This window comes from Panicum hallii, chromosome 1 (assembly GCF_002211085.1).
Source record: "Panicum hallii strain FIL2 chromosome 1, PHallii_v3.1, whole genome shotgun sequence".
Lineage (NCBI taxonomy): Eukaryota > Viridiplantae > Streptophyta > Magnoliopsida > Poales > Poaceae > Panicum > Panicum hallii.
In genome coordinates this window covers 48,824,718-48,836,122 of record NC_038042.1, presented here as the reverse complement: position 1 = coordinate 48,836,122, position 11,405 = coordinate 48,824,718, and the positions used below count along the sequence as shown (strand labels likewise).

At 44.5% G+C, this 11,405-nt stretch overlaps 2 protein-coding genes across 3 annotated transcripts; both read right to left on the bottom strand.

The window, feature by feature from the left end:
* Positions 1-1,108: 1,108 nt before the first annotated feature.
* On the bottom strand, positions 1,109-2,063 carry LOC112897907 (putative cyclin-F2-1). The gene is made up of 2 exons (XM_025966310.1): positions 1,792-2,063; positions 1,109-1,706 (listed from the first exon to the last, which is right to left on the bottom strand). The coding sequence occupies exons 1-2, from the start codon at positions 2,061-2,063 to the stop codon at positions 1,109-1,111; spliced, it is 870 nt and encodes a 289-aa protein (XP_025822095.1).
* A 1,047-nt stretch (positions 2,064-3,110) lies between these two features.
* Positions 3,111-9,341, bottom strand: LOC112903130 (telomere length regulation protein TEL2 homolog). 2 transcript variants are annotated; one of them, XM_025972356.1, is made up of 14 exons: positions 9,121-9,341; positions 8,990-9,018; positions 8,281-8,383; positions 8,012-8,183; positions 7,487-7,675; positions 7,095-7,255; positions 6,630-6,906; positions 5,817-6,031; positions 5,633-5,731; positions 5,036-5,538; positions 4,196-4,953; positions 4,067-4,102; positions 3,904-3,992; positions 3,111-3,541 (listed from the first exon to the last, which is right to left on the bottom strand). In XM_025972356.1, the coding sequence occupies exons 1-13, from the start codon at positions 9,314-9,316 to the stop codon at positions 3,932-3,934; spliced, it is 2,799 nt and encodes a 932-aa protein (XP_025828141.1). In that variant the 5' UTR covers positions 9,317-9,341; the 3' UTR covers positions 3,111-3,541; positions 3,904-3,931. The 2 variants fall into 2 exon arrangements, with proteins under 2 accessions (XP_025828141.1, XP_025828133.1); XM_025972348.1 differs by having other exon boundaries at positions 3,904-4,102.
* Positions 9,342-11,405: the final 2,064 nt, after the last annotated feature.

Genomic DNA, 11,405 nt, shown 5'->3' with positions numbered 1-11,405 from the left:
TGAATATTTCCCTCAGGAAATTCAGAAAAAGAATACCCTACTGTACACCACACTTTTTTTTCGCTTTCTCCCCTATTTTCATCTTACAGCAAATGGACGAAGTAGGCGATTTCTAAAGGCTACACCATGAAATGTAGCACTGGAATCAGTTGTATTACTAAGAGAACGTTGGAGAACTGCACAGGTTCATAAAATGGTAGCTCTAACTTCAGCTCGACGTAGGAAAACCTATCCGATTAGATTCTGCGAACAGTCTAACAACCAGTTCAGCTCCATCTTGTTCTGTGGTCTCTAAACAATGAACAATCAATCAGTTAGAACGTACATTTCTCACCCAACATTGGTGGTTTTAAACGTTCTGAAAGTCTGAATGATAATGTGATTGTCTGGCACAGCTCCAACTCCAAGAATTCAACTCCAATATTCCCAGATCCTCCACAGTTGCCGTCGCGGCGGCGCGGCGGGAGCGCCCTGGACTGAGACGGCGAGGGATCCTGCTCCGAGCGGACGCCGGACGGCCGTGTTTCGGGCTGCCGCTTGCTCTGGCGCGGAGGGTATCCGGCGGAAGGATTCAGGTCTGCCCAGCCAATTGCTTGCGAGGGCTGCCAGCGGCGCATCACCGTCGCCTCGTCGGCGCCGCCCATGCTCGTACCCTCGAGCTCCTGGTACTCTACCCGCAGGCGCTTTAACGAGCTTTTCTTTTTTTTTTCTTTTTCTTTTTGAGATGAAGGAGATAGTGCTTTGTTGGGAGCTTTCAGCGATATGATCAGCGCGGCATGCCGGCATCAAGGTCTCGGATCTTGCTCCCAGTTTGTTGGGTCCTCTCCCATGCGGGCCGGGCCATGCCCAGTTTTGGAGTGCAACTAGACGGTTCAAAGTTCAAACCTTATCAGCCTTAAACAAGCAATCAAATGTTTCGTGGTTACACCACCACCTGTCATACAAACTAACAACATATCCACTGCAGTTGTATTGCATTGCATGACATGACAGGTGATGATTACAAACAGAATCTTACATTGTTCACTTGCATATGAACTTAGATAATACAAGAGCATCACAAGTCTGAATTTGAACGCACACTACTACAGCTAATGCCGAATTCCCGCTACTTCTCTACAGGCTGGCTCGGATCCGCGAAGAGCAGGAGCAGCGGAGAGATCAGGAACCCCGGATCATCAGGCATCGTCTCGTACATGCACTCCAGGCCACCGTTCACGTCGGGGGGCCTGTACCCCCTCAGCTCCTCGAGCTCCCTGCCCCACCTCCGCAGCTGCTCGCGGCCGTGCGACAGCTCCAGGTACAGCCTCGCCAGCAGGATCGCCGCCGCCTCCACGGCCGACGGCAGGAGCCCCAGGCAGCGGTGGTCGAGCAGCGACGCGTCGGCGATCAGGTGCGCCGCGCGCCGCAGCGCCAGCGGGCTGCCTCCATCCCCCCGGCCGCCACCGTGCCCGTGCCTCGTGAAGTGCTCCAAGGACGTGTGCGCCGTGGGCCCGCCGAGCCGGTACCCGAGCGCCGCGAGCAGGGCGCGCTCCGCGCTCACCACCTCCTGGCTCGCCGCGAACCCGCAGCGGGCGGCGATGTCCCGCGCGCCCACCATCCGCGCGGTGTCCCTGTCCTCGTGCTTCGCCGCGGCGTACACGGCCGCCGCGCCCAGGAGGCGGAGCAGGTAGTCGAGGTCGTCGGCGCCGCCGGCGACGATGGCGCTCGCCGAGAGGAACCGGTCGGCGTAGGAGACGGCGCGGCGGGGCCGATGCCGAAGTGGCGGGCGAAGCCGGACATCCACGCGACGCGACCAGGGCGGCGCGCTCCGCCGGGCCCATGCGCCCGCCCTGCGTAGAGTCGAGGTAGTCCGGCGACGGCCGCTCCCTGGCGTCGCTCTCCGCGGCCCGGAGGCTGGCGTCGATGTCGCTGTCGTAGGCGGACACCACGGCGGCGGCACCGTCGTCGTAGGACGAAGCAGAGTGCGCCAGCAGCGGTGCGGCCAGCTCGACGTGTTCGGCGGCGGCGGAGGCGTAGACCTCGTGCTTCGCCAGCAGGTCCACGCCCACGCCACAGTCCATGGCACCACGGACGGTGGCGGCTGCGCCGGTGTAGCCCGGTGTCGGCGGAAGAGGAGGGAGCACGCCGATGGCGCGGAAGTAGTCGTCAAGCCGTGCGAACTACATGGTCATGTCGGCGCCGCCGACGCCGGAGGAGAAATCGAAGGCGGGGGGCAGAGGGTGAGCGAGAAGCTCGTGGACGAAGGGATCCAAGATCTGGATCGCCGAGAGCGATCGAGGGAGAGACCGAGAGACGACGAAGACAAAAGAAGAGCCCGGCAGTGCGGTGGTGGTAGCGGCGGCGGCGCAAGAAGCAGGAGGAAGGGAGGTGCCGTGGGTACGTCGCGCCTGCGTCCCCGTCCTATTTATGCACGCGCGCATGCGCCTCGTCCTCGTATCACACTCTCGATCTGGCCCTGCGAGGTGGCAATCCGACTCGGAGTCCGACCCTGCGTCGCGTTCTGACCGCAAGGTTACCAAAAATAGCCGGCGCGTTGAGCTTACCGCCGTTTAGGTTCTGCAAGATTGGGCTGCACGAAAAGGTTGGGATCATTATTTTAAATCGCTGAATAATCGCTGGCTAAAGCGTTTAGCGGGAGGACCGCCGTTACGGTGTTTAGCGGGCTATAGCCGACTTTAACATGCTAAATATCATAGCGGCTGCCCTTTCCTAGCTGCAATGACAGCTATAGCCAGCTATTTAAAATTTTAACCTCGCAATCGGTGTCACGCGATCACGCTACACGGCGGTTGTTTTTCCGCGTCGGAGCTGAGCCAAAGCCGAGCTGGAGCCGGAGCGAGTGGGTGTACGCGTTCTCCTCTCTGCAGTATTGGATATCACCCGATGCATCATGTATTGGATATCACAGATACTGCAAAACTAGTTTAGAGCACGAAAATTCTGAAAGGCAATGAACATTTATAGAAGCAGTGCTCCATTAACAGTATCTCTTCCAAATGACAACTCGAATGTGGCTCACAAGCTCAAATGCATGAAGCACACAGCTCAGGAAGCATAACGAGAGCACGAGAAAGCATTTACCACATTAGAAGGAGACGAGTGGAGGATTGTAGGAATGTGAGCTTGTATTGAACAGCCCTTTGGGGCATGCATGTTGTATATGTGACAACACCCAACGGATGTGGCTGGCCTGCTGTTTTGAATCGAGAACAACAATGCAATAGCATTGCGTAGCTCGATCCAGAAATAATGAGAAGTTCCTGTCTACCTGCAGCGTTCACACTGCTACAGGAGCAGCACATAAACAACTGATACAACCAGGAAACTGGGCCTACTCCAAAGCCAGAATTTGCTATGGAATTTCTGTACAACAACATGATACATCGCTCCGCTACTTCATCACGTTTCCAAACGGTATGATGATGCTATCAAGCTTAGTAGGTAGGCCTCTGCCGGTCTTCGGATGATCTGCAGATTCCAGAGCGCGCGATGTCTGAAGAGCCATCTCGGAATGGAGCCGCAGGCAGGTCATGGCCATCTACAGAGTCAGACATGAAAAGAACACGATTAGCAGCAGCATTAATGATAGCATATCCAACTTACATTACTAGTAATTAGTTTCTCTATACAGACTGCTCGATGTGTACTAAATGGGATGATTGGCTATCAAGGTTACCCAAGTATACAAATTCTTTTCTGCAGACTAGAATGGAAGGCCATAGTGTTTGAATTCAACGCATCATGTTCTTGGGCTTTATATGGATAAAAGGGGTAAAATTAACCCCCACAATTGATCTATATACCAAGGATCAGAGCCACATAATAAAATATATAGGTACAGATATAAGTGATAATTGATATATAACAGATACTTATCCCAGTAATGATCACAGTACTTACTGATGTACATTCTGTATCAGGATCAGCTTCAGCAACTTGAAGAGCCCATGTGCGTATCCACTCTAAGCCAGTAGAAATGTCCCGGTTGCCTTCAATGAGAGATGACGCCACATATGATGGATGCAAAGATATCAATATGCAAGAGGCTGCAAACAGCACGGACCTTCTGACATATGCTTCAGCATGTTGCGAAACATCTCTGTAGAAAAAGAGTTCACACCAAAATTAGAAAAAAAAAGTGGGTAGCAAACAAGTTCCTCAATATGTAAATATTTCTTCTTCTGGTCAATACCTTGATCTTATCATGTCAAGAAGAGCAGGAGCAAGAGCTGATGCTTCTGGATGCATGGCCACACACTTCATACAGACACCAAGCATGTATATCAATTTACCGAGGACAACAAAGTCCCGATTGAGCAAGTCAACACCGTGTGACCTTTTGTCATATCCTTGCATCACAGGGAGCATAAAAGCAGCGGCATACAAAGGAAATCTATTTTTAGACCACTCAACCTGCAAGTCTTTCGCTTTTCCGAGACCCCATTTACGAGATTTCCCTGATTTAACCTGACCTGATCTAGATGGAACTTCTCTTTCATAGCGGTGTGACCAACTTAAAAGCGTTCCTGGTTCAGAGACCTCTCTCCAAGGGCCTGCCCCAGAAGGTCCCCTATTACTTGGAACCAGCCAAGAGGGAGAGTTGTCAGTAATCAAGTTACCACGCCGCTGTTCTGTCTTCAGAATTTTAGTTTCTGCAAGCTCCTGTGCTGCCTCAGTCATAACATCAATAATCAAAATGCGCTGACTAATATCCACACTAGATGAATATAGTAGTTTTGTCAGAACATTTAATGATTCAAATGGGCAGGTTACCAGCAAGGCAATCAATGCCTTCTGTCTTTTTTCTTCAGCAGAATCTTCCTCTCCTTCCATTGCCAAATCAGAACAGCGAACATGCACCAGTGCTCTAACAAGATCGCCTGAGTTGTGGCACAGTTCATCAGGTGATGCTCTCACAAGCTTTTCAGCAGAACTAAGAGCATTTTCAACCTTGGGCACAGAAAATAAAGAGAGATCAGGATTTTGCGATATTTTCTTTCAAAAGAATTGATAATATTAATTGGGGACTTACACCATCTGGATCATCAGGTTTTCTTAGTGCCGCTGCAAGATCACTCAGGTGGCTGAATTTCTTTTGCAAATCTGTGTCATCATCTGATAGATCATATGGCTCCAGGGATGAATCACTAGATGCATCAATGTTCATGCTGTCCTCATCACATTCTTCCTCCTCAAATTGCCCATTCGTAACAGTATCAGACATTTGATCACGATCTACTGATTTGATCTCTACAATTTTTGCTCTGACGTCTGGAACATCAGGTTTGATTGCTTTTGCCTTTCTCTCACCAGCATTTCTCTTGTTCTCACGTGATTTTGGCTTATTTTCTGATTCTACAGCATGTAAAGGGGCTTTGATCTCCTTTGGAGAGAGAACCCCAAACTCCCAATCAACATTTTCACAACAATTGTCATCAAGGTACAGAGGATTTTTTGGATCAACAACTTTGGAAAATGTTAATGCAACTGCACTAGCCATCTTCCGTATCAACTCAATTGGGCTCTCCAACCTGCCTATAGTAACAAAATAACATTCAGCAAGGAGATATTATGGTTATTCACATCATATTCTGCTAAGGACTAAGGTAATGTACAGGGGGGAACTCACAGCTTACTCCTTGAAGAATAGAATTTAATACATCTTTAGTTGTTTCTAATTCTTTTTTTGTAAGCTTTTCCAAACATAACCCAATTGCTGCAGTGATATCTGCATTTCTTAAGGGGAACAATGCCAAACAATAACTTGCTTTAGAAAAATGAAACAACTTAATTTTCAGAAGCTCAAAGGATACAAGCTTGTTGCTCCACTGAATATGACTGAACAAATTCTTTCCTGGACCAAATACTAACCAAACTTTGCAAAGTACCAAAGAAGTCGGGTGTCCTTTGCATCAGAGTTTCTGTTGCTGAATTTGGTGGGCATTCAAAGACAGCATAGTGAAGAATCCATCTCAGGCAGCACAAAGGAAATGTTTTCCAGAGCAAAAATTTGTCAACAAACATTGACCTGAAGTAATATGAGATAAATTACATGATAAAGGAAAAGAAAAAAACATAAAAGTACTATGCAAATTGAGTAAATGCTAAAGTTTCCTAAGGCACAGAATTTGTACATTGAATGGTCATGTAGAGGTAGGATGTAATGAAAGTAATGCATGAAACATAGTCCTTCACAGTAATATGGATCTGAACAATATTATTCACATTGAAAAACCACAAATTGAAAAGGTAAACACTGATTTGAAAACTGATGATGGGATACTCAAAATAAAATCCCCCAATACTCATCACAAACTTCATCTCAGAGGACACGTCCCAAAAGTTTCATAATACACAGTGAGTGGAAAGATGAATAGTTGCAGTGAAAATTTGCAGAGCAATGACCACAAAAGGAAAGAACAGATTGCCCACTTAGTTGCCAAATTGGATATCATGAACTAACTATTCGCCGAAGTCCGAAGAAGACTTTTGAAGTATCCTTCGCTTTACAAAGCAATATAGCATACTACATGCCACATATGCAGGTGAACTGGAAAAAATATTGCTAAGCTACCACAAGATGCACTTCCGTGTTGCATAGAAAAATCAGGCGGGTCCTATCTCACCTCATAACAGTTAAACGCTTGAAGCTCTGATTAAAGAGGGTCCACAGAATCCAATAAGCCTCTTCATCACTTATAGGTTGTGGTGCAAGCTGACGCAACAACTCTTCTGTTAACCTTTCAACAGAATGTTGATCTCTCATTGCTTCAACCACATTGAGCCAAAATTGAGACTGGGAAACATGCTGGATCGTCTCAGGACTTATGGCCTTATGATCTGATGGCACACATCTGTGTAGGTGATTGCGGATCCTAGGAATCAATTCAGCAATTAAAATGCCTGAAATCCACAAGACATTATCAGACATACAAACAAATGACTGATGCCTTGTTGTGTGACAGTGGTAGCAAACAAATAGCACAAAGCTTAAAGTGTACAAACTGTACGCTAAAGAATCAAACATGCTCTAAGTCACAGAACAATCAAAACATCAAAGTGGGCTTGGGCTTTGAGGGATTAATCCTCACCGGTAGACCCCCGACGACTAACACGAGATAGCACTTCACCCACAAAGAGGAATACAGAACTCAAGGCACAATGTTCAGTAGCATCTTTGTCAGCAGCCAATTGAACAGTTGCTGCTTCTGCTCCAGCAAGAAGTTGGCTGACAACATCCTTGAAAAATGAACTTGGTTTTCGTTAAGGATTCACAATTTCAAGAACAAATGAGAAGGAAAAAAATATTTTGAGTGTGGAAACAACAAACTGCAGAAATAAATGGCAAGAAAAATATCAATCCAATTCTTTATTTATGGTCTTTGACCCGGGCGCAACAAACCACAAAGAAGAAATTTAACAAGAAAGAATATCAGGTAACTGTCTAGTAAAGTATAAGATACTACATAGTGGAAAAGGATACGTTGATGCAAGTGCAGCTGAAGCTCCCAATCTTGCTTTATCTGGAACAGATGCAAGTAGTTGTGCAACTCTTGAAACGACCATTGTTTTATCTGGGTTGAGAACATCATTACCATGCTTATTACAACAAGTAAACTCCGCAAGGATTTGGGAAACCCCCTTATTATCAAGCAAGCATAGAATCAGTAGCCTGAAATGGGTAAAACTCTTTAAGTAACAATCCTAAATTCAAAATAAAGTTATCAGGTGAGAGCAAAAGAAAGATCCCACATGGAATTAAAACTTCCAAGATAAGAAGCAACAATGACTAGTTAAAGATAAGATGAAAATGTGCCCCAATTGCTTTTGCGATAACTAGACTGAACAACAGTGCATATATAAACATCCACAGGCTAAATGTGACAAAGGCATGACTCTAGTGAAGTTCATAAAGATGAACAATGAAACAAGATTTTTAGTGTAATGTCTCAGAGTTCAGCAGATTGTAACTCTGATAAGCTGCAGGTGATCAGTTTATGAATACCACCTTTCAAGGTTCAAGCAAAAAGCCCGATGGTCCTCCTTAGAATCTTCCTTTTCAGATAACGCTGGAACAAGAGCTTGAATCACTTCAGTTGGAGGTCCTTTGACAAAAAATGGATCATAAATTTCATTTCTTGCAGAAGCATGAGCTTTCCGTAACCACTTCACGGCAACATCTGACAGACCAAAGTGGCAGAATGGATTAGAGTGCCAAAAATGCTCTAGAGTAACAAAGTAACAGCATGCAGTGACAAGTTTGACAAGTAAACTTACTGCCAAGCAATATTTTAGACATAGTAGGAAATGCTGGACCATGATAAAAGGCACGCCTCCAAGACTCCCTTTCATCATTGCTGAGGTTTACAGCTTCAATAATCTGAAACAAAATAAACGCAATAAATCCTCCATGCTATACCATGGTTCTGAACTCCAATTTTCTGAAACACACTGAAAGAAGTACCTGTATTTGAAAATATTCACTAAATTATATCCCAAAATTTACAACTCAGTGCACTGCCATGAATGTCTAAGACAAAGGTCCCAGCAATTCCATGAATGTGTACTGCTAACTTCTCACCTAAGTGGTCTCAGTAATATCTTGTGTGATAACCCCTTCTGGAATCACTCATGTAGTACGGATAGAAATGCTTATCAACCAAAAGATCTTGTGGCACATTTAACCTAGTTCAATGCTAAGCTACTTCTTTCCAGAATACCATTTCTCTTATCTCAGCTGCATATATGGCTTTTCTTAATCTAAATATAAACCTAATGTTCTTATGCGATAATTCTAATAGTTGCGGATTTTATTTTATCATGCTATCCCATGCAACTGCAAGCCAAAACAGACTTCCTGGAAGTCCAGATACCTTCCATCAATCAAACTTCATATTTGTCACATAACATAGCAAAATATCGTGAATATCTCAGAATTTCGCTCAAATGAATGAACTATAAGCTTCAAACTATCACAAAGACTCACCTGGGTCCTGAAGGGTTCCTCGACGGTACCTGCAGGCAAGATAGCGCACGCGAACAACACGAGTTAGAGACCAGAAGTGGTACGATGAGAGATTTGAAGATAGGTCTGTGGATTAGGGCTCGGGGCCTCACCGGCGACGGCGGCGGAGTCGACGGGGAAGAGGAGGGCAGCGACGGCGTGGATCGCGTGGACCACCTCGCCGGCACTCGCCGCGGCGGCAATTGCGTCGGCTGCCTCTGCAACCTTGGCTAGCGCCAGGGCTTCGAGGCCCGTCACTCCATCGCCGCCGGCCGGGGAGGGCGTGGAACTGCTTCGCGTGCTCCCCATGCCCGTTCGAACAGACGAGAGTCTACGGAAGTGGTTCGAGAGAGGTTACAGGGTTTTTGTGCGAGGATTTGTTTCCGGAAAATGACAGGATCCTTTGTTTCGTATACGTGTTTGAAATACACAAATTTCAAGTTATTTGCTAGAAATCCATTCATATTAATTTTAGTATTCATATAAACTTTTGTAGGATTTATCTAGAATTTAGGCAAAGTAGTCATTTTGATCCCTCAACTTTATCCCGAGGGTCAAGTTCGTCCATCAACTTTTAAATTGGTCAATATAGTCTGTCAAACTCGTTCTCGTGCTGATATTATACTTCATAACATGAGATAAATGTAAAAAGTTCTTTTTTTACCCTTGTTTTTTTCCTCTCCTTAATTTCCACCGTTTTGTGTCATTGTTCGCTCAACTTTCCATAATATATGGTGGTATATAGTTATACAATAAGTAGGTTTAGTTTTACTTTATATGGTGGTACATACTTATGCAATAAGTAGCTTTAGTTTACTCTCCATTTGTCGCAACACAATACGATGCATGCGTAAATAAAATTCTATATTCCAAATTAAACACTTGTGATGTTCAAACTCTTAAATGAATTTGGAAGAAGGAGCTAAGGGCAAAGGGGATCTTTTTACCTAAATCTTGTATTATTATGGAGTACAATATCAGCACAAAGATGAGTTTAACCCAAAAATAAAAGTAAAGTTGAGGGACTATGGCTAATCTGAAAGTCGAAGGATAAAATCGACCCTCAGTTTAAAGTTGAAGGACTAAAATATCTATTTTACCTAGAATTTATATATATTCTAATGGACAAGAGAGTAAATCTCGCAAAACTATGTCACCAGGCAATTTATCATAATTCTAAATTTTATGTATCACACAACTAAACTTTTTGTGATATTTTTACTCAGATCTATTATTTGACAATCAGAGGCCACGTATATAAAGTAAGAAGCAACTACTTCTCGTGTGCAGTAAAATTTGAATCATAAGAGAGAAACCGAATGCTACACATTAGACTATCAATTGTGTGGAACCAAAATTGACACTGAAAGATGTTTCGAACCATGAATTTGCAAGTGAAGAATCAATGGCATTGCAAACTGAAAAGCTTGCAAAATAGATAATGTCTTTTTCCCTTTCTTTACTTGCTTGAATGGGGCCTTAGCAACCTAACCTTGGGCCGTGGCTATTAAGCTTTCTAACACACCACTGATCACGAAGCAAAATCGATCAAACTGGAGCTGTTCTTACTTCTTAGCCTCTTAGGTGCCTCGTGCGCGATTACCATTGAGAGTCATATACCTTCTCGCTCGAATTCATTTCTAGGTATGAACCAAACTTTAGCACACTAAATCTTTGAACAACTATGCTAATTTTAATCATCAAATTTTGTTGTTTCCGATGAACTTCCATTTTTGTTAGTATTATTCGAGTGACAGTATGAGCCTCTAAACAACAGAATATCTGTTGCTGCTCTACTTTACCGCAATGTAAAATGTATAAGGATTAGGTAACGATATCTGTTATAAAATGGACAGGGAAACAGCACAGCTGCACGCCTGCACAGCACAAAATTTTCGGCTTGGCATCATGCCTAGCATGTAATTCTATGATAAATATATTTATATCCATATTTTTTTGAAAAGAAATAGCAAGGGAAACCCCCACTGTGGTAAATATATTAATAGGAGAAAACAAAATAAAATAAAAAACTGTACAGAGCCCGAGAAGGGCAACAACAGCACAAGAGTGCCCCCACCGAAGATAAAAACTGAAAGAAAAGGCTATACATCAACTATACAGAGTTTACCCAATCTAAGAAAACTTGTTGTTGCTATCTTTTAGTCTGTGCGCTTGTAGAATAGCTTCTTCAACAAACTGAGATGTCCAGGCTCGTAGAGAAGGTCTTCTTCCTTAAAAACAAAGTTATTTCTTTGCTTTCAGATTCCTCATGCAGCAATGATAAAAGTTTCCATGAAGAAGTTGTTGCTGTTTTGCCTTGCATCTTTCATCATATTATAGAAAGGCAAATTAAAATTCCATAGCACTCCGATTTCCCAACAAGCTCTGCTAAAGGGGC

Excerpts from the sequence above, each read along its gene's own strand:
- LOC112897907 (XM_025966310.1), bottom strand. The coding sequence starts at position 2,063 with ATGGACTGTGGCGTGGGCGTGGACCTGCTGGCGAAGCACGAGGTCTAC. Across the intron at positions 1,707-1,791 it reads GAGCGCGCCGCCCTGGTCGC|CGCCATCGTCGCCGGCGGCG; the intron begins GTCGCGTGGATG and ends CCTCTCGGCGAG.
- LOC112903130 (XM_025972348.1), bottom strand. The coding sequence starts at position 9,316 with ATGGGGAGCACGCGAAGCAGTTCCACGCCCTCCCCGGCCGGCGGCGAT. Across the intron at positions 6,032-6,629 it reads AAGCGTTTAACTGTTATGAG|GTCAATGTTTGTTGACAAAT; the intron begins GTGAGATAGGAC and ends ATATTACTTCAG. Across the intron at positions 5,539-5,632 it reads TATTCTTCAAGGAGTAAGCT|GCAGGTTGGAGAGCCCAATT; the intron begins GTGAGTTCCCCC and ends TTGTTACTATAG.